The sequence below is a fragment of the Vipera ursinii genome (assembly GCF_947247035.1).
Source record: "Vipera ursinii genome assembly, chromosome: 5".
Lineage (NCBI taxonomy): Eukaryota > Metazoa > Chordata > Lepidosauria > Squamata > Viperidae > Vipera > Vipera ursinii.
In genome coordinates, this window is record NC_139518.1 from 63161804 (window position 1) to 63185753 (window position 23950).

The following is a 23950-nucleotide window of genomic DNA, read 5'->3' on the forward strand; positions in this document are numbered from 1 at the left end:
AGGATGGCAAAACCTTCCACTTTACATATAGTTTTAATTCAAAATGTTCCATCTCTTTCTATGGGGGGTGAGCTTTTACCCCCCGTGGATAGGGCTCGCAACTTGGGAGTCCTCCTAGATTCACGGCTTACCCTGGAAGATCATATAGTGGCCGTGACTAGGGGGGCTTTCGCCCAGGTTCGCCTGGTGCGCCAGTTGCGGCCCTATCTGAACCGGGATGCCCTGTGTACGGTCACTCATGCGCTCGTGACCTCTCGCCTTGACTACTGTAATGCTCTCTACATGGGGCTTCCCTTGAAGACCACTCGGAGGCTCCAACTGGTACAGAATGCGGCCGCGAGAGTTGTCTTGGGAGTTTCCCGGTACTCCCATGTTACACCTTTGCTCCGCGAGCTGCATTGGTTACCAGTTGTCTTTTGGGTGAGGTTCAAGGTGTTGGTTACGATCTTTAAGGCCCTACATGGCATGGGTCCGGGATACCTCAGGGACCACCTGCTGCCGGCATCGACTCCCCTCCGCCCTGTGCGTTCCCACAGAGAGGGCCTCCTCAGGGTGCCGCCAGTCAGGGAATGTCGACTGGTGGCCCCCAGGGGGAGGGCCTTCTCTGTGGGTGCTCCGGCATTATGGAATCAACTGCCGGTGGAGCTCCGGATGGCACCAGACCTCCGAACTTTCCGTCGGGGCCTGAAGACCCACCTGTTCGAATTAGCTGGTCTGGCCTGATGGGGGATTATGGGTTTTTAATTGTTTTTTAAATTTGTATTACTGTTTTTAATTGGGCATGGGTTTAATCCTTTTTTTAATTTTTGTATTGTCTTTCTTTTTATATATGCCCTGTGAACCGCCCTGAGTCCCTACCAAGGAGAAGGGCGGTATATAAATCAAATAAACTATAACTAACTATAACTATAATTTCATTGAGCTTGCTATTCTGTATTCTTATTTAATGGCAAGCCAAATGCTCTGCTCCCACTGATGTATGATAAGATTGATTTTGAAGTAGTAGCCTTATTTTATTCCAAAGTATCTAATTTGGTAACTCAAGTGTTATACTGAAAGAACGTTTTTCCGCTGCCACAAATAAAACTTCCAGTACTTAATGGTTCTGTATTGTATTCCTGAAATTCTAGTAGCATATGAGTACCCTAACCCTCAAGGTAAATTTTCCAAGTGCAGATGGACCCAAAGGCTCAGGAATATAATTAACACATAAATTTCTTTAAGGGGATTAATGCTTATTATTATTTTTTTTCCTTGCCCTCTCTTTAGAAAGCTTCTCTGTCTCTCCAATTTAATCACCAAAACAACTGTAAAAATGAGGGCAAAACAATATTTTACTTTAGCAAAATGCTTAATAATCTCATCTTGTGGCTATTTTAAGAATGTATTTTAGAGAAAGAATTAAAGGTTTGTGTTGCTGGCAAAAAGAGGGATGGTATTTTGAAGGCTTATACACTTTGTCTTAATACATTGATTTTTTCCTGCATAAAATGTTTAAGGATTTCTAATGAGCAGGCAATATAAAAACGAGTTGAAGTATATTACTGAAAAACTGATATGGAGGATAATAACATGAATTAAAATTACCGTACGTTTCGTATGTTCTGCTTAGATATTTTTTTCCAAAATGAATATGACAGTCATAAGAAAGAAATAAACAAGCTACTTTGTACAGACCATATGGACTATGCTTTCTGTAATAACACCTTGAATACTTCAGTCGAGTGAGGCTTTGTAAGAGTTTCTTCTTTACTTATTTAAAACAAATCACTGAAGGTGTTAATCACATTTGAAGTGTTGCTATGTTTCACTCTCTTTTAACAAGTGTCAGGAGCAAGAACATGTAGATATGTTTGTTACTAAGAAAAGCCTTGGTGTGAACTAAGTAATTAAGCAGAAGTGTTAAATTAAAATAGGAGTGCTTCACAAAGTTTGTCATAAGTCATTATCATGTAACAGCTATTTTTGAAAAGAGGATGTAATGTTTTCCTTATCTTTCCAGTGCCAATTTCAGCTGTGTGAATACTGGAATTGTATTGATTATTCAAAAACATATTTGTAAAATATTAGTGATTGTGGCATTGGAAATGTAAGTAACTCTTGGAATTTAGATTGTCAAATGTTCAAGTTTGTTTTCAAAATCAGAATAAGCTTATAGAAATTGGCCACATGTTATTTCTTCTGTTTACTAGTACAGGTAGTCCTCAACTTAAATCCGTTCAGTGACCATTCAAAATTACAACAGCACTGAAAAAAAGTGACTTATGACCATTTTTCGTACATTCAACTGTTGCAGCATCCCCATGGTCACGATCAAAATTCAGATGCTTGGCAACTGACTCATATTTATGACGGTTGCAGTATCATGGAGTCATGTGATCACCTTTATGACCTTCTCACTAGCAAAGTCAATGGGGAAGCCAGATTCACTTAACAACTGTATTACTACCTTAATAACTGCAGCAATTCACTTAACAACTGTGGCAGGAAAGGTTGTAAAATGGGGGAAAACTCACTTAACACTTAGGAACAGAAATTTTGGGGTCAATTGTGGTCATAAGTCGAGGACTACCTGTAATTATTAATTCCTTTACATTGATAAGGAAATTAAAGAAATAGATCCATCTAAATAAATTGGATATTTATTTAGAATAGGAAGCCAAAGTGCGTGTTCATTTAACAACCACCTAAGATCTTTAAGCCTGCATCGGAGGTAACCCAGGGCCAAGGAGGCAAGTTATATCTGTTATGATACAAAAAAATTCTCCTTACATATTTGCATGCAAAGTTATGATGCAAGTACAAAAGGGTGGAATTTATACAGTGATAGTTCAGTGCACGCTTAGCCATTGTGATTTAAGTATACATACCCATGGCCAACATGTTAATTTTGTCCAGGAGAGCAAGGGAGGCAATTAGAATTATATGTCTAATTCCAAAATGAATTACTGATTATATTCACGCAGCAAATCATGGTTTGGTTAATCATGATTTACTGAATAAACCCAATTTTTTAGCTTCACGTGTTAACACTGAGTCGAAATCAAATCAAGCAACATTATGGTTTAATACATTTTAAAACTAAATTATTATAAGCCAGCAAAGTCCCTTAAAAACCTAGTTCTCAGCATTTTTTTTACTTATCCCTCTCTCAATTATTGATATCATACTGACTGCTGAGTATAGGAGCCATTATCAATAATACAGGACTGCCTATTCTGCTCAAGCATATGAGTCCCGTCTAATTAAATGCACAAACTTTCATTTACTTCTTAAGACTGAACAAGTCTTTAGAAGAGGATAAACTGGGTTTAAATAGTGCTTTTTCTCATTTTCCTGTGAACATTCTGCCTAAGGACAATTTTTCTATGACTCATTATTAGATTTGAACTTAAGGTGGTCCTAAACTTAAAAATTTTCTGTTATTTGACATAGTATGTTAAGCTAACAATAAAGTTAAAATGATTATTTAATTAACCAAAAAAGAAATAAGATAAATCAGCAAATGTAATACAGGATACTACATTATTGTAGGATTGTTTTTGATGCTAAAATATTTTAAGTCAAGCCTTTGAATATTAAAATAAATCTATTTCTTAGTATTTAATTATGTAAGATCCTAAATAAAAAGGGTAAAAATGTATACACAAAAGAAAATAAATTGCAGTTTTATCTCCTATGCTAATCTTCTATAGCTATAGTACTTTCTTAATTGTCATATTGATTGGTTTGGATTATGGTTTTCTGTTTGCTTTACTGATTATATAGAGAAAAATATTTAAAATTTTTGGAAGGTGGTTTTAAAGCTTCTTTATGATTGTAACTAATGTTAGTTAATTTTGCAAATTTTCAGTCCAATCTCAAATCCTTGAATCATAAACAAGGTTTAAAACCATCTTTGAAAATTTTAAATATTCTTAATCTATACTTGTAAGCCGCTCTGAGTCTTCGGAGAAGGGCAGGATATAAATGGGATTAAATAAATAAATGAATAAAAAATAGAAAGCATCACCACTTTCATTTTCCGTGTTTCCCATTCATTCCCACTCTCTTTAATCATAAAGCAAATAAACCATAGCTATAGAAGATTAGCACAGGAGATAACTTCACAAATTTACTTTTTTCTGCAGAACTACATTGTGAGATTATGGACAGGATTATGGAGAGATTGAGTTCCACCACATGTTTATTGGACCCGTGTCCTTCCTGGCTGGTGTATGCAGCTCGGGAGGGGACACGAGGCTGGTTCCAGGCGGTTATATCTGCCTCTTTGAGTGAGGGTAGTTTCCCCGCCGTCTTGAAGGAGGCGGTGGTGAGACCTCTCCTCAAGAAGCCTGCCTTGGACCCAGCTGTGTTAAATAACTTTCGTCCAGTCTCCAACCTTCGCTTTCTTGCGAAGTTTGTTGAGAGTGTGGTGGCGCATCAGCTCCCTCTGGTCCTGGATGAAGCGGATTATCTAGAACCGTGCAAATCGGGTTTCAGGCCCAGGTACAGCACGGAGACGGCATTGGTCGCTCTGGTGAATGATCTCTGGAGGGCCCGGGACAGGGGTTATTCCTCTGTCCTAGTCCTATTAGACCTCTCAGCGGCTTTCGATATCATCGACCATGGTATCCTGCTGCGGCGTCTCAGAGGATTGGGAGTGGGAGGCACGGTTTTTCAGTGGTTCTCCTCCTATCTCCTGGGATGCTCGCAGTCGGTGTTGGCAGGGGGCAGAGGTCGACCCCGAGGTCTCTCGTTTGTGTAGTGCCTCAGGGGTCGGTCCTCTCGCCTCTCCTGTTCAACATCTATATGAAACCGCTGGGTGAGATCATTCGTGGTTTTGGAGTTGGGTATCATCAGTATGCTGATGATACCCAGCTTTTCATTTCGACCCCAAACCACCCCAGTGATGCCCTCGACGTGATGTCCCGTTGCCTGGAGGCGGTTCGTGTCTGGATGGGGAGGAACAGACTTCAACTCAACCCCGACAAGACTGAGTGGCTGTGCATACCGGCATCCCGGAATATTCAGAATATTCCACCTCTTTCCATGGGGGGTGAGTTTTACCCCCCGTAGATAGGGCTTGCAACTTGGGAGTCCTCCTAGATTCGCGGCTTACTTTGGAAGATCATATAGTGACTGTGACTAGGGGGGCTTTCGCCCAGGTTCGCCTGGTGCGCCAGTTGCGGCCCTATCTAGACCGGGATGCCCTGTGTACGGTCACTCATGCGCTCGTGACCTCTCGTCTGGACTACTGCAACGCTCTCTACATGGGGCTTCCCTTGAAGACCACTCGGAGGCTCCAGCTGGTACAGAATGCAGCCGCGAGAGTTGTCTTGGGAGTTTCCCGGTACTCCCATGTTACACCTTTGCTCCGCGAGCTGCATTGGCTGCCAGTTGTCTTCCGGATGAGGTTCAAGGTTTTGGCAATGGTTTTTAAGGCCCTAAATGGCATAGGTCCAGAGTACCTCGGGGATCACCTGCTGCCGGCATCAACTTCCCTCCGCCCTGTGCGCTCTCACAGAGAGGGCCTCCTCAGGGTGCCACCGGTCAGAGAATGTCGGCTGGTAGCCCCCAGGGGGAGGGCCTTCTCTGTGGGTGCCCCGGCTTTATGGAATCAGCTACAGGTTGAGCTCCGGATGGCACCTGACCTTCGCTCCTTCCGACGCGGTTTGAAGACCTACCTATTTGAACAAGCCGGCCTGGCCTGATGGGGGATGTGCTGGGGTTTTTATTGGGGATTTTTACATTTTTCTACTGTTTTTAGTTTGGGCTCGTATTTAATTCTCTTTTTAATTTTTGTATTCTGTATTTTTATATGTGCCATGTTCACCGCCCTGAGTCCTTCGGGAGAAGGGCGGTATACAAATATAATAAACATAAACATAAACATTCAGGAGTTCCAATTTTTTTCAGTTTAGCATATTGATGAAAATGAATGAGATAATAGGTAAATCATTGTTAAAAACTGTAAAGTCCTATTTAAAAAAAATAGCTCAAATGATGGCATTCCAGTAGGTGGGTTAAATTTAGAATGACTGTTTGTTCATGAGGAATCAGACTTACAGTGTATAAAATGTTTTCAAAATGGAATGATGACAATGTGTGATGGTATAATATAGCTATATATCACTCACTGTATTTTTGTTTTTAAAAATAGATTGTCAGTTTTCCAAGCTTGTCAAACTGTTATTTCGGGATTGTGTGTTTTTTCTTTTCTAGTAATTCTGCTGTTTGCTTTGAAATGGGTCTTCCCTTCCTGACGAACAGGAAAAAAAACACTGTGGGAAGGTAATACCACAGAGCCTATGAAAGAAAAGCAGTATGTCCATTTTTACCACCCACCTCCTTAATCGTCTCCTTTATTCATTTTAAGTTGCAGTGCAATCAAGCAGACCAGTAATTATTATAGAACAAATATCAACAAAGTTAGTAGGATCCATCTGATTCAAAAGAGTTCAGGGAATCTTTAAACAGGCACTCCTGAGTAAATGCATCTTCTGAATTTATTGTTATTGCATGAACTAATGAAATTCCAGCAGTAGTATGTTGACTTGCCTAAAATAGCATGAGCATGCCTGGGGTAAAACTGGGCTTTTGTCACCCTTGTGGTATAGTAGTCAAAATGTGCCAGAACTGGTATTTCCTTTATCGCAAACATGAATAAGTCTGCAGACCTGGTTTATACCTTTTCTGTATGTGAAAGGCTTGATTGGCAAAGTCATGATAAGCAATGGCAGTCAGTATCTATGGGACTATTAAAGACATGTCAAACTCACGACCTCACATAACATCGCGCAACGTATCGGGACGGTTTTGCCATTGCCAGCAATAGGGTGGGTGCGGCTTCTGGATGATGCGTCTGGTCTGTAGGCCGGCAGTTTGACACCCCTGGACTATTGGGTGCCCTTGGTTTATGCTTTGCATAACACTGGTTTAATTTAAAAGAGAATTGTATATATATGACAGAGAGAGAGAATGTATATGCATTGTTTTCCAAATACAGCAAATACTATTCAGTATGGCAAGGTTCTGTTTATAAATTTATTTACTAAAGATTTTCATTTTATTTTTTGCTAAAAACTAAATGACTGCAAATATATAAAAGAAATGATCAATATTTTAGACCATTTGAAATTCTAAATTAATAAAAGAGTGATATTAATTTCACACATCGGGCCATTCTAACTAGCATTTTACTAGTTCGTTTACTAGTTTTTTCCTTTCACTGTTTAGCAGTACCGCCATTTTAATGTTGTTTCTTAAGCCTGAATGGAAATTGAAATTGAGGAACAGCTCTTGATGAGGCATGGAAAGTTGCAGTTCAAATATGAAATATAAATATCAGACTGCAGGTACATAGTAGATGCTCCCTGGGAAAGAGAAAGATTTATCTGGATTTGAGCAATTATATAGGTTCCGTTCCTATCAACTTGAGATCTTAAATCAGCTGAAAATGTGGGGATCGATAATTCATATATACAACATGTGACAGGCTTATTCATTCAGAGAGATGATAACTAGTTTCTTCTCAATACTAATACATTTTAATGTGGGATACACAGAAGCACTGTCTCTGTGTAAAAATTCAACCAGCAAAATCTTGTCGGAGGATCAATTTGTAAAACATTACTTTCAGGAGTTATTAACCACTATACACATTTTGAACAATAATACCATAGAATATTGTTGTGCTTGACTTCAGGAGTGAGTGAAACTAAATAATTAACAAGCCTGGGCTATTTACACTGTGACTGAAGAATTTATTTGTGCATTTATGTGGTAAGGTTTGTTTGGCAAAAAAAGGTGTCAGACACCATGTCACCCAATGCTAGACTAAAGAAACTTTTGAGTAGCTACATTTCTGAGTAGAAAGTAATATATTGACAACAAAACTCAGGTTGATATTAAACCAAGGGAAGCATAGCTCATTCTGAAAATTGGCTTGTCTTTATATGTGAAGAATGCATTATTATTTTATTTATTGTGTTTATAAAAGCTTGCTTGCTGCCAGCATCAAGCTCCCTTCGTCCAGTGCGTTCCCACAGGGAGGGTCTTCTCAGGGTGCTGCCGGTTAAAGATTGCCGGCGGGTAACACCCAGGGATAGGGCCTTCTCAGTTGGTGCGCCTGCCCTTTGGAACCAGCTGCCCGCGGAGCTTAGGACTGCCCCCGATCTCCGTTCATTCCGCCGGGACCTGAAGATCTGGCTCTTCGAGCTCTCTGGCCCAGGCTGAGAATTTTTAATTTTTAATTTTTAATTTTAACTGGGGTTTTTATTTTCTCTCAGGGTTTCATTTAATCTTTTTTAATTGTTTTAACTTTTGTATTGATTTTCTTTTAAATATCCTGTAAACCGCCCTGAGTCCTTCGGGAAAGGGCGGTATATAAATCTAAATAATAAATAATAAATAATAAATAATAAATAATAAATAAATAAATAAATAAATAAATAAATAAATAAATAAAATCTATCTATCTATCTATCTATCTATCTATCTATCTATCTATCTATCTATCCATCTATCTATCCATCTATCAAATTTATGTAGCTGCCCATCTCACTAGAAGTGAATCTGGGCATTGTAAAATAATCTAAATCACAATATAAAAACAATCATTATATATGCAATCATTATTAAAAATTTAAAAATCATTAAAAATTACTATATACCAGTAGTGTATGTAAAGCTTTATGAAGAAATTATTAAAACATTCAACTACCTTTGAGTATGATAGTGCAGAAAGAGAAGTCGGGTAGAGACGTTAAATATTCCTATAGAAAAATAGGAATTACTGATCTTTTGACAACCTTCCTTGTTAATATTAGAAATTGTCTTTGTGCATTTTTCTTCATATTTTTATCAATATTTCATTAACATTAGGAGTATCTTTCTCTTGGTGAAAACATCTGTGCAGCTAAATTGCAGGGATCCTCAATTTTTAAAAGCACCACAATCATTTCTCTCTATATTTAAGTGAAACAAATTATTATTCCATTCTATTCATGAAGCAGATTTTTGCCTTCTCAAAAGCTATCTGGAGAAGAATAGGGAAGAGGTCTATGAACTTCAGTCCTTTTGTGCCAAGTCAGAAAGGGAAAAATTAAAGTTCTTAGCTCTTGGTGAGTTTCTCCATCAAAAGCTTTTTCTCAACAATACTTCCCACCTTTTACACAAATGGAGAAAAAAACCGGCTTCATTCAGCAGAAGAACGAAAAAGAGAGAGAGAAATGGAGGAATAAAGGCTCCCACCAAAAATTTGGTACAATGAAAATCATTGATAAGAGAAGACACTTCTTCCCTAGATGCTTGGGTGTGTTTCGCTGGAGCAAAGCATAGTTTGTTCCTCCTCCTGTATGAAATATATTTGTGAAATATCCACTTTGGAATGACAGTAGAAGGCAGACAGGAATTTTCCTTCCTATGATCATCCCTGAAATAGATGAGACTTTGAACGAGAGAGTATTCACAGGAAATGTCCCAGCTATGAGGAAGCTGAGAAGCTATATTATTTTCACCCAGTCCTACAGAGTAGTAGTTAAAAACTAATGATATCTGTTAACAGTTTTCATGGTAATAATATGAAACATTAATATGCATGACAGTAGGTTGCAATTAACACTTTTTTCAAATGCTGAAAACTGAAATCATTATGTGGTTCTACTTAATGATGTGAATGTCTATCAGACTACTGCATAGCAGACACTAATTAAATATGGATTAGATTAAATAAAGCATGTTAGAAATAATTTGCAAGACTAAAGAAAATGCTGTTTTTCTATCTATTGCCTTTCTGTATGCTCTTTGGCATCCCCCTGTTGCTGTGTGGGCAACTGGCTTGTAATCCTCCTTAAATATGTACAGCACCTGAACATGTTCCATCTTTAATCAATCCCAACAGCTCAGACGGTCACATTCTATATAAATTTTGCTTGCAAAATATATTTTACCAATTAACAACTACTACTATTTCCCCATTTCTTCAGTCCTTATAACATTTTTTTTAATGGCACCACTCCCCTAAGGTAGCATAAATGATGTCAAAACTGACATTTCCACATAAAAGCTTTGCCTCTCAGGCTTTGCCTTCTTAACTAAATTCACCATTTACACACTAACATGAGAGTCCTCAGTAGTCCTTTTAACTGGCTAATACTGTCCTTTACACTTCCAGTAAAGAAATAGCAGAAAACTAGTGTTCAATCCCAAAAAAATCCCAAACAAATAACATCAAATGGATCATCCTATGAGAGCATTATCTACTGCCTAACAAATGCCACTTAATTCAGTAGAAACGTTCCTTTATATTCACAGTATCTGGAATTTCCAAATTTTACCTCTTTCTCTGAAGTTTAATTTCTTTCCAACTTTCTTTTACAGTTTCAAGTGAAAAACCTATGTACTTCTCTGAAAGTAATTCTCATGAGTTTCAAGGAACTTACTGTATTTCTGAGTAGACAGAGATAGACTGTGTGTAGAATTTTGAATTATTCCCTTGTAATTATTGTATATATTCAGAAAAATACAAAATATTACTTAAAGCAGCTGTTATTCCCAGCGCCCTTTTCTCTTAAATTTTACTATCTTGTCACATTATTTTTCCAATTAAAATAAATCTATAGTCATTATTGTAAATTCCCATAAGATTTCCTGCATGTAGCTTAGAGACGAGACAGTCAAATCCAATTGAGTTAAATCCTTTATTTGCTTACATCTAATAGAATCTTGCCAAACTAAAGTCCCAGCTGGGTGGGATTAAAGATGGAGAAGTGGATGGGAACTACAGCATCCCTGTGGTCAGTTGTAAAGGCAAATGGTCATGCAGGCACTGGCAGCAAATGACTGTTTATATCTCAAGAACTATCTATATTCAATGTCTTTTATCAATTCTACCTTTTAACTCTCTGGACTCAGGTTCTTGCTATTCAATGCCAGATCAGCCTGCAATAAAACACTACTTATTCATGAATGGAGGGCTGAACCTATGGGTATCATTGAGCCTTAAATGGCCATAGGTGGAGAGAGCTGTCTCCTCTTGGTTATGCCCCCACCTAGATATTGTGACGTCACCTGTGACCCTGAGTCAGAGGCAAGAGCAGGGAATGTAATCTGGTACATTTTAGGAGCTTTCCAAAGCATTACTCCACAGTTAAGTAGATAAAAGACCCTGGTCATAAAGTTGGAGAACAGATGAGATTACCTATTTGCTTTTAGCTTTCCTGCTTCCATATCACAGCTGCTTAAAGCTGTGGCTGGCTGGTGGTGGAATTTCCCAGACTCATGGTCCTGCTTACTCTAGGTACAGAGATGGAAGCAGCTTGGGAATTCATGGCTAACTGGTGACCATGAATCCTGCCATATGTCATGGAGGGCCTGACACACACACAGGGTCACATTTTAGATCTTGTTTTCCTGGCTTCTTCCTAGATTAAAAAAAAATGAATAGAAGCTGGCCACAGGTAGTCCTCTCTTAACAACCATTCATTTAGCAATCATTCAAAGTTAGGACAGGATTGAAAAAAGTAACTTACTTACAAAGTCCTTGCACTTAGGATCATCACAGTGTTCCTGTGGCCAAATGATTGCGATCTGGACCCATGGCCATCAGCACTTATGACATCCTGCACTCATGAGATTGCCATTTGTGACTTGGCCAGCCAGCTTCCAACAAAGTCCTTAGGGAAGCCAGAAGGAGATCTCAAATGACATTCACATGGTGTCTCACTTAATGACTGCAGCAAAAAAGGTGATAAAAATCTGGTGTGGTCATGTGATGCCTTAAGGAACAACCATAAGACTTAACAATAAATTTTGCAGTCCCTGTTGTGGTTATAAGGACTACCTATAAATCATTCTGTTTTTTTAACTTGAAGTGAATTTGTTGATGTGAAACTAGTTTTTTATTTGTTTACATGATGATCACATGATAATTTATTTGTATTACTTAAACTATTTTGTAAATGTTTCCAAAGCAAGGCAATTTGTTGCAGGCAGTATATAGAAATTGCTACTATAAAAGTGTTTTCTAAATTGCTTTGCTTGTAGCTACAAAAGCTATCATAAAGAGTGATTCTACATACTTGGCTTCAAAACCATAGAAATAGCCACAGAACAGAAAGAGTCAACTGACTTTATGATTTAAGAGCATGCTGAAGCTACTTGTGAAACAAAATTAAAAGCTTCAATAAACAGCAAAATATAATACTACAATTTCCTAATGACCCAAGCAAGTTGGCAGATTTATCACTTGTTATTTCAAGGAGGAAAAAAAAAGACAGAAAAGAAAGAAAATTTAAAGATAATTATGCAGTCTTCATTTTTTAAAATCTAATTAGTTCTTCATAGTTTGTATTTTTGTTGTAATTATAATTGAATCATTATTTATAGATATATCAATTTACAAAGATTATAGACAATTATCAATTCCTGGCAGATGGAATTCTATGATGTGATTGCATATTTAAGAACTGGAACACATAAAAATAGCATTCAATTTGTCATGATAAGTGTTAGACTGTATCCATTTTCTTTGCCTAATAAGATATAAAAGGAATATTCGGTCATACAAATGACAACAAACAATATTTTTTGTTTAAAAACAATCATATTTTTCCATGCAAGAAATATATTTTGTTGAAAAAATAAGAACAATCTTCCTTATATTCTAATGTATTTATTAAACTCTAGTTTATTATGAGACTTCTGTGGATTGATAAGATAGGATTAACATATTTGGAAAGTTTTGATCTAAATAAAAATCTGAAAACCTATCTAATCAATATAGCTGGACAGAAATACAGATATTGCTAGATTTTTTTTTATTATTATTTTAATCCCATTTATATCCCGCCCTTCTCCGAAGACTCAGGGCGGCTTACAAGCTTAGCACTAGCCTTCATTCTATGTATATGCCTGCTTATTAGGGCTTTTGCCCCCCCCAAGCGGCATTATTACAAAGTCAGCTTAATTGCCCCCAACAATCTGGGTCCTCATTTTACCTACCTCGGAAGGATGGGAGGCTGAGTCAACCTTGAGCCTGGTGGGACTCGAACCTGCACTAATTGCAGGCAGCTGGTGTTACTTAAGGAGGCATTAGCCCACTGCTCCACCAAGGCTCTTTAGTCAGTAAAGAGATACAAAAAATACAATAACAAATCAAATACTGCTTTGGATTTCATTCATCTTCTCAGCTTTCAGCTTCTTTAATGTGCAGGATAGCAAGGCTTCAATTTGCTCCTTTTTATACTAATGGCATACTGTATAATTATTATATCATTATAACTAATGTCATTATTAGATTTATATCAATCAAATATGTTCAGTCTTTTTATATCTAAATTATTAAGGAACATTTCTTAAGAAAAATGATATACATGGTTTCTGTTTTTTAATAGCAAAGATGAATGATATGAATGTTTGGGAAAAGAGACCCCTCAGAGTGAACTTGACTATTAGTACTTTATCCTGACTATTTTGTGTTTTCTCTGTGTGTGATCTAAATGTGTGTGTGCATTTTATAAATTTTATTGATTTGTTTTTCTCTTGAGGAGAAAACACTACTCAACAAGTAATGGCACTACATCTACATGGAGAGAAGTAAGCAGTGGGGTACCACAAGGCTCCGTCTTAGGCCCAGTACTCTTCAATATCTTCATAAATGACTTAGATGAGGGAATTGAAGGGAAACTCATCAAATTTGCAGATGACACCAAACTGACAGGAGTAGTCAGCACTCCAGATGACAAACTCAGGATCCAAAAAGATCTAGACAAACTTGAACAATAGGCCCTATCCAACAAAATGAGTTTCAGTGTGGAGAAAAGCAAAGTTTTACATTTAGGCAGGAAAAATCAAAGGTATAAGTACAGATTGGGCAAGACCTGGCTTAAAAACAGCAACTGTGAGAGGGACCTTGGAGTCTTAGTGGATGATCACTTGACTATGAACTAGCAGTGTGCAGCAGCAAGCAAAAAAGCTAATATAATCCTGGGTTGTATAAACAGAGGCATAGTATCAAGATCATGCAAAATATTAGTACTGCTTTATAAAACCCTAGAAACACCACACCTGGAATACTGTAGCCAGTTTTGCTCACTATATCACAAAAAAGATGTTGAGAGTTTGGAAAAAATTTAGAGGAGAGCAACTAAGATGATCAAAGGCCAAGAGACTAAAACATACAAAGAATGGCTGCAGGACTTGGGTTTGGCTAGTCTAAAGAAAAGAAGAAATAGGGAAGACATGATAGCAATCACAGGACAGCATTATTCCAATATCTGAGGGGGGTCACGGGGGTCACGTTCACCAGAGGGGGAAGAGGGGGTCACGTTCACCAGAGCACCAGAGGGAAGGACGAGAAACAATGGTTGGAAACTGATCAAAGAGAGAAGCAACCTGGAATTAAGGAGAAACTTCCTGATAGTGAGGACAATCAACCAGTGGAATAGCTTGCCTCCAGAAATCGTGGGCGCTCCATCACTGGAGATTTTTAAGAAGAGACTAGACCAGGGGTCAGCAACCTGAAACAGTGAAAGAGCCACTTGGAACCGGTTCCCTCACAAAAGGAAAAACTGGGAGCCGCAAAAAATGTGTGCACATGCGCGTGCATGCGCAGAACAGGGTTTGACTGAAGAGTGGAGCCAAGGCAAGATATGCACTTACCCTGCATATTTGAATTGATTGGTTGAAGTTTTTTAGTCCCAATTTTTTTTTTGAACTGCACATGGCAGAGGACTGGGAGCCGCAAGAGATGGCTGAAAGAGCCGCATGCGGCTCCGTAGCCGTGGGTTGCAGACCTGTGGACTAGACAATCACCTTTCTGACATGGTATAGGTTCTCCTGCTTGAGCAGGGGACTGGACTAGAAGACCTTCAAGGTCACTTCCAGCTCTATTCTATTCTATTCTAACTTATTTTTCAGTTTTTCAATAGTGTTACAGGAATGTTACTGATCTGAACTAAGGCATTTAGATTATTGATGTTTCTTCTTCCAGTTTTAAAACCACTGTTATATTCTTCCAATCCAGCATCCCTTGATACACATTTAGCTTATCGCTTGAATCAATCTGGAGACGGTATGCAGCCTTATCTTACTCTTTTGCCAACCTAGATTAGTATGTTCTGCCATATTCCATCTGGACCATGACATCCTGTCCAATGTATAAACTTCTCACAACAATAATTAAATGCTTTTGGATTCTTATTTTTATAAGAACATCTCACACATTACTTGGGTCTTACCACATAATGCTATTGAATCAATGGGAACCAGACTATACCAAATCTGTCCAAACTTCTGGGGATAGGGTAATCCCTCAAATACTTATATATCATATTATGAAAGGCTTTATATGTAATAACTAGTATCTTGAATTGTACCATGGAGCTTACTGATAGGGATGTAGTTAAAAGAAGCAAAGGTATTAAATTTGGGCATTATATTTAATCGTTTTTTAACTTTTGTATTCTGTTTTTATATTTATTGCCCTGTACACCGCCCTGAGTCCTTCGGGAGAAGGGCGGTATAAAAATATAATTAATATAAATATAATATAAATATAAATGATTTTGTATTTGGACCAGCTGCAGCTGGAAAGTTCTTTCAAGGGCTGTGCCATGTAGAGGGCATTGCGATTGTAAGGAACCAACTCATGAGTAACTGTTTTAAAACCCTCCTGGCCGAGGTATTGTCAAAGTTGACATTCATGCAATGATATTATTGACTATAACTTCTGATTCCTAAATTGTGCACCAGCCCTGAAAGGGGAAGTGCAACCCTCTTCTGACCTAAAAATAGAAGCTCTCCATACTTGACAATATAAACAGGCACAGCCATTAGGCCTACAGGACTCAGCCTGATCTTCCAAATCCAAATCTGCACAGGCTAGACTAGTTTAGAGCATTACGTGATAAGCCTGGGGCCAAGATATACAGTATATCTGGATATCATCTGATGATATTGATGGATGATCTCCCTTGGCAGCTTTGGTAGGATTTTAAACAAGAGGGCTGAGAGTGTCAAGCTTTGAAATACCTTACATAGAACAAAGTTTCTCACTTGATCTGTTGTCCCCTATCAAAAGTGATTGGTCCCAATCATAGAGAGAGAAGTGCTACAGAACATTGTAATTCCCCCATTCCTAATCTCATGGGTGGTCCAGAAAATTATCACAATCAATGATATTGAGAACGATAAGTAGAGCCGGAATGGTTGGACTCCGTTCCAACTCCGCCAAAGCTCATCAGTGCTGCCTCATTATTATGCCCCAGTCTGAAACTAGTCTAAAAGGATCTAGATCAGCAGTCCTCAACTTTTGCAGCTTGGTGGCCCAGCTTGGGGGGGGTGGGGGAGAGGGGAACTGGGCTGCAGGAGTGATGGGCTGGTGCACACACACATGCAGCCCTTGTGCAAGCAGTTGGCTGGTGTGCATGCATGGGAGTGCCCGCCGCTCGTGCAAGTTGAGCTGCACATGTGCATGCTCTGCCCAATTCCAAACAGCCACAGCCTGGTAGTGGGCTGTGGCCTGGGGATTAGGGACCCCTGGTCTAGATGATCTCTATGTTGCACAACCCCTGCTGTAATACTGCCCTGCAATCTTTCCTAGAAACGGAGGGTTGGAAACTGGATGAAACAATTGGACTACTATAAACTTCTTCAGGAAGGAGCACATGCATCCTTTCTCTTCAAAAGCAGATACGACTGTCTGGACCCAACTAGCTGCTAGAATATTTTCTCTCCAGAATTACTTTAACATACCCTTATTTGCTTCTTAATCGCTATGTCCTCTCTCCTGTTAAAATGTGAAAATACGTCAGCTTTTGCATGGCTCAGTCAGAAGAGTACCTAAAGCTTCAGAATATTTTTTTTTCTTTTCCCAGGCATTAGTGATCCATTTCCAGCAGTGTCAGCCACACAAGTGTTCTCAGACTAACATAGCAGAACAGATTCTACACCTGTATTATAATTTTGATTAGATTGCTAGAGTAGAAAGAGCACATTCTCTTTTTTTTCTTCACTTTCAACCGTTTCTCCTCCACGCAATGAGTTTAGTTTACATTTTGGTGCTTAATCAAGAACAAAAGTGGCAGAAACAGGATGAAAATCAAAATTTTATTTTGTGTGTGTGTGTGTGAGTGTTTTGGAGCAATTGTCTATCAGGTATTGATGTATCATAATTAACTTTATTTTTTCATCTTTAGAGGATGATGGATTTACAGATGAGACTTAGAAAACATGTATTTTATAAGCATATAAGAATATTGCTCCTCTGACTGCTACTTTCTGGAAAAATACTAAATTGCCAAACCATACTAATGGAAACAGTAACTTAATGAGATTGATTGACTAATTTGTAACTTGCCCAATTGTACAGACTATATGGATCTATACTGTATCAGTAGTCCTCAATTTACCACCACAATTGGGACCAGAAATTTGGTTATTGAAGTTGTAAGTCAAGGCATCCATGTGACTGGACCCATTTTTCTGTCATCTTTTATGGCGGTTGTAAAGCGAATCCATTATTCTGAATGAGTGTTTTTGATGGTTTTTAGCAGAAAACAACAAAAACCCACAGCTCACATGGTTGCAGCATCCCCAGGGTCTTGTGATTTACATTCAGATGCTTGGCAACTGATTCATATTTATGACGGTCACTATGTCCCAGGGTCATGTGAAGTGACCAAAACCTGCTGCAACCACCCAGCAGATGGGGGGGGGAATAAAAAACAAACATCCCCACCCCACCCCTGCTGCCAATCCTCAACAGAAATGCTCACAACAATGAAAACCTCGGACTGGAGGAAGAGCGTCGCCAGGGAGGCAGGCAGGTGTCTTGCTCGGCTGTGGCTTGTGGGGCACTTTTTTCAGTGCCATTGTAACTTTGAACAGTCACCAAGCCAACTGTTGTAAGTTGAGGACTACCTGTACTTCATCACTTTTTCCCTTTTTTTTTTTGACACCTTGCTAGGCGACTGGTGGTATTCAGATGTTGCCATATCCTAAAAGTGGTACAGTGGGTTAAAAGGTTGAAAAGCCCTGATTTATACCTTTTAAAAAGTCAGCATAGTTTACCAAGACTTTAACTGGTATGTTTGAACAATCTTCTGATGAAACTTATGAAAGCAGAAGTTTTGGCACTTTCACTCTCATCATTGATCTTTAAAAAGAGAGGGAGAGGCTATTGCAAAACCACGTTCTCTATTACTACTGAGCTTGTTAGCTTTTTCTTCCTCCTCTCCTTAGTAGCAGAATGGATGCTTTGCTGACTGGATAGGTTGAGGAGGCACTCGGGAATTCAGACCTACTGCAGCAACAGTGAGGAAGAGGTAGAAATGTGATCTACTCTTGCTACTATTCCCCTCACTTGTTGCAGCCTTGCTTTGGGCTCAGGACTTCTGTTTTCTCATCGTGGTGGCGAAGGGGATCTGAAAGCTTTGATGTGAGGGACCAGGGAGTTACACTTTACACTTTACATTATGTTGCTGAATAGTAAGATTTATTCTTGTTGAAAGTAAATTCTTTTTTGGAAGGTTTTATCTAATTATACTCTTTTTGATGAACTACACATAAATTATACAGAAAGATAAAAGCATTTGACAACTAGAATTTTCAAAGCACTGTTCATCATCTGTTGATTCTTAACAATGAAGACTTGTGGCTTTATAAGACAAATATGTTTTTTGCTTTATACGTAAGTAGAATTGTTGATTATCTTTTCATGAAATTATAGTAAGGAGAAATGAATTCATCCAAAAAGGTTCCTGTTTTTATCAGATTCTACATATGCTAATTTCCTTGATTGACTGAAATATCTGCACATAATTCTGTATACTTAATAGTGGGAAAATTGCACATATTTTAAAATTATTGCTATAACACCTACTTTCCTGGCAGTTTTGGATTTATAGCTAATTGGAATGCCAAACTTATAAAGGCACTAAAGTCTTAAATGTGTAATTATGTAATTTTCTTTTGATCTTTCAGAGTCTTTTTGCGAGCAATTAATCAGTATGCAGATATGCTGAACAAAAAATTTCTTGATCAAACCAGCTTTGAGCTACAGGTAAAACATACACTGAATATTGTCTTATTATTTCTAAAAGTCCTTCTCAGTATATGTTTCTGTAGTCCTCTTATTTAAGATTCTCATTGAATGTGCTATTTATATGTGGTGTCATGGTTCTGATTAATGAGACAGTTCAAACAACATTCAGGCATTGTTTTTCTAAAAGTCTATAATAATGAGAACGAAGCATCGGCACTCATGGATGGAAGCCAGAATATGAATTCTCCTCCCCTAAACCCATCATTATCATGCACAACTCCCTCCCTTAATTACACGTCATTAATCACATTCTCCAATTAGCCCTAAATGCAAGCTTCACTTCCGTTATCGTGCTCCCCATTCTTATCTAATTTATACATCCGGTTAGCATACGCCTCCCTGCAGCTTCTGTATATTCAGAGCAAGCAGTTTAAAGAAAAAGGCTGCCTCTTATATTGTCAGAGCAAAAACATCCAATGTTTGCAGCATTGACATGTGGCATAAGATATGGTATATATGTAATTATTTATAATAGGCTCTATATTTATAGATATATATAGTTTATATAGATTTTAGACCTAATGACAATCTGTATTTTAGTTATCCATATTATTTAAGTTCTTTTTATAATAAAGTTATTAAAAAATTATTACAGTAATAAAAGATAATACAGATTAAAAGAAAAAGATGCAAAAAAGCAAGGAAGAAAAAAGTAGAAAAAATATCCCCCTTAAAAAAGCAATTCCCCACTTTTTTCATGAGAAGTCAAAAATAACAAAAAAAGCTTCTTTCCACATGTAAAAAACAAGAAAAAAGTTAAGGAAATGATTGGTCCGTTAGTGGGGGAAAGTGGCAAGAAGACGACAAGGGAGAAAGCAGAACTACTCAACTCGTTTTTTGCATCCATCTTTACACAAAGGGAAAAAACAGTCCAACCTATCAAAAACAGTACCATAAAAAAATAGATTAGAAACACAAGTTAGGATAGGCAAGAAAATGGTAAGTGAGCACCTATCCAGCCTAGATGAATTCAAATCACCAGGACCAGATGGATTACACCCCAAGGTTCCCAAGCACCTAGCAGATGTGATCTCAGAGCCACTGAACTACATTTTTTCAAAGATCCCAGAGCACTGGGGAACTACCAGAGGACTGGGAAAGAGCTGATGTAGTTCCCATCTTCAAAAAAGGGAAAAAAATGGATCCAGGAAACTACAAACCTATCAGCCTGACCTGAACACCTGGGAAGATTTTGGAAAAGATAATCAAGCAACGAATCAGCCAACAACTAGAGGCAAACAAAGTCATTACCAAAAGCCAACATGGGTTTGTCAAAAACAGATCATGCCAGACAAATCTTTTTGCATTTTTTGACCAAGTGACAAAATTAGTGGACCAGAGGAATGCTGTGGATATAATTTATCTGGACTTCAGTAAGGCATTTGATAAAGTAGATCACAACCTACTACTTGATAAGATAGAAAAATGTGGGTTAGACAGCATCACCACCAGATGGATTCGTAGCTGGCTGACCGGCCGTACTCAGTGTGTGGTCCTCAGTGGAACGGCATCTACATGGAGGGAAGTGTGTAGCGGGGTGCCCCAGGGCTCTGTTCTACGCCCAGTGCTCTTCAACATCTTCATCAATGATTTGGACGAGGGGATAGACGGGGAACTCATCAAATTTGCAGACAACACCAAGCTGGCAGGAATAGTGAACACTCCAGAAGATAGGTTTAAGATACAGGAGGATCTGAACAACTGGAACACTGGCCGCTATCTAACAAAATGAAATTCAACAGTGAAAAAAGTAAGCTTCTATCTTTAGGCAAAAAAACCCAAATGTACAGGTATAGTATAGGTGGTACCCTGCTCAACAGTAACAACTGTGAGAGGGATCTCGGAGTCCTAGTGGACAATCACTTAGATATGAGCCAGCAGTGTGCAGCTGCCAAAAAAAGCCAACACAGTTTTAGGCTGCATTAACAGGGATAGAATCAAGATCACGTGGAGTATTAATACCACTTTACAATGCCTTAGTAAGGCCACACTTGGAGTACTGCATCCAGTTTTGGACACAACAATATAAAACGATTTGGGACTCTGGAAAGAGTACAGAGAAGAGCAACAAAGATGATTAGAGGTCTGGAGGCCAAAACATATGAGGAACAGTTGCTGGAATTGGGTATGTCTAGTTTAATGAAGAGAAGGACAAGGGGGGACATGATAGCACTGTTCCGATATCTCAGGGGCTGCCACAAAGAAGAGGGAGTCAGGCTGTTCTCCAAAGCACCTGAAGGCAGGACAAGAAGCAACGGATGGAAGCTAGGCAAGGAGAGAAGCAACCTAGAACTAAGGAGAAATTTCCTGACAGTTAGAACAACCTATGTCCAGAAGCGGTGAATGCTCCAACCCTGGAAGTTTTTAAGAAGAGACTAGACAGCTATTTGTCTGAAATGGTATAGGGTTTCCTGCATGAGCAAGGGGTTGGACTAGATGACCTCCAAGTTCCCTTCCAACTTTATTATTATTATTATTATTATTATTATTATTATTATTATTATTATTATTATTAATGATAATGATAATGATAATAATAAATTTCACTATCTCCTCTTCATCCCATATCTCATCTCTTACTTATGGTTACCAATAAGTAACATCTTCTCCAATCTTCACTAATAATCTGTTGGGATTTCTTTATTTTAATCAAGCAAGGATAAAGTCACTTGTTTTATGTCATATAATTTGTTCAGCTACTTCATTGAATAATTTTTGCAAAGACAAATTTTGCTCAAAAAATAAACTTAAAACATCAACCTTACGTGCTATATGATTTTTTTCCTCAGTATTCAATAGAACAATAAAAGAAACCACCTCTTTTCTTTTGGGAGGTTCTCAAACTATACTTAAGAAGATTTTTAAAGGTTTTCAGATATTCATTCCTTTTGTTTTACTTGATTTCAGTATTAGACAAGTACATTTCTTTAATCAATATTTATTTATTGGTTAAATTTATTTGTCTCCCATCTTGCTGTGGAGCTATTCTATGTGATTTAAATGAAGAAATGAACAGAAGTGAAAACAAAACAGAAGTTGATAACAAAAGATGGACAGGTAGCGAGCAAGCAGGGAGGAAGAATCTACCATCAATTTAGCAGCCACCTCCAACGTGGAACTCCCCCAATGCAGCAATAAATATTAATAAATATTCAGTAGCTTGATGTTTTCTTGACATTAATATACATAATATAAATTATAACTTTGCTAACTTACCTGTATCATTATATTTCAGTATTAAAATGTTGATGATTTTTGTAATTTTTGCCATTTCCAGCTTTGGAACAACTATTTTCATCTTGCTGTTGCTTTTCTTACCCAAGAGTCATTACAACTGGAGAATTTTTCAAGTACTAAAAGATGCAAAATACTTAACAAGTAAGTTATATGTCAAATAAAGACCATGAATAGGAATTTGCTCAGAAAACTCAAGACAAGTTGGCAAGTAATCGTAGTATGATGAAAGGTTAGATTTGAAACTGTGATTCAAGTATTTATCATATTTTTAGCATCAAGTTAGGCTCCAAAATTAAAATATAAAGCAAACATTTACCTTACGTCATATTAATGAAGTTAAAATGCTTCAAAATTACCTTAGAAAACACCATTTTTAATTCTCTATTTTTTTCTGTTCATTTTAATCTCCTCTTAACAGTTTACATTGCTAGAATATTAAAGATGCGGGACGTGGTGGCTCAGTGGGTTAGGATGCTGAGCTTGTTGATCAGAAGGTCGGCAGTTTGGTGGGTTGAATCCCGAGTGCCGCATAGCAGAGTGAGCGCCTGTTACTCGTCCCAGCTTCTGCCAACCTAGCAGTTTGAAAGCACGTAAAAATGCAAGTAGAAAAATAGGGACCACTACAGTGGGAAGGTAACAGTGTTCCATGTGCCTTTGGCGTCTAGTGATGCCGGCCACATGACCACGGAGACGTCCTTGGACAAGCGCTGGCTCTTTGGCTTTGAAACAAAGATGAGCACCGGCCCCTAGAGTCGGAAACGACTAGCACGTATGTGCGGGGGAACCTTTACCTTTACCTTTTAATATTAAAGATCTTGTAGCAGGAAGATGATGAAACCTGTGTGATGGCTACATAAACTCTGATTAGAGGAAAACAATATATTTATCACTGATTGAAACCCCCTTATAAACGTTTTGCATAAAAGAGAAAAAGAAGTATTTATTATTTGTGGGGTTGATGATTAGAAAAAACCTTTGATAATAGAAAAAAAAGGAACTTTCTTTTGTTATCATAAAGCAAAAGATAATTTTGTAATTGTACTTATATTTGCTGCACATATATTTACTGCTTTTACTATTTATTATTTTGTGTCAGTTTTTATCTTCTTTGTAAAACTTGCAACAAAAATTATATAATGAAAGATCTTGTAGCTAATTTTGAGATGAATTTTAATGTGAAATACGTGAATAAATCTTAGACCTTTGACATGCTTTTGCTTTTTCTAGCTTTAGAGAAGTAGTTTACAGATTTTATTTAAAATTTCAGTTTCAAAACTCACATAAATTACAGTGGATTGAAATTAAAGATTTATTATTTATTTTATCAAATTTTTAAATTATTTCCCCTCACATTTGTACTTTGTGTGTATAAATAAATATTTAAACCATTTAAAAATTATATAAAATTTTTATAAATATCAAGTGATGTTAAAAATGAATTAAAAAATGGTGAGAGGGCTACTCTATGGTTGCGTGCTTCTCCATGAACCCCAAGCAAGCCCACACAGAGGGAGTCCATCTCACCTCCATGAAGAGAATGTCCACAGACACAGTACGTCTTTCCATTCATAATAGGATTTTGTGAATGCAAAGATTTTTGATATAGCAAAGTCTATACTCATACTG

The 23950-nt window shown here is 37.8% G+C and overlaps 1 protein-coding gene across 3 annotated transcripts in view; it reads left to right on the forward strand.

Moving 5' to 3' along the window:
* DOCK1 (dedicator of cytokinesis 1) overlaps positions 1-23950 on the forward strand; it is a 455801-nt gene that overhangs the window by 279706 nt on the left and 152145 nt on the right. For all 3 annotated transcript variants that reach the window (XM_083364099.1, XM_083364098.1, XM_083364097.1), the window contains 2 exons: positions 18967-19045; positions 22365-22465. In XM_083364099.1, coding sequence (XP_083220225.1) covers positions 18967-19045; positions 22365-22465 — 180 coding nt within the window. The remainder of the gene's footprint in view (positions 1-18966; positions 19046-22364; positions 22466-23950) is intronic.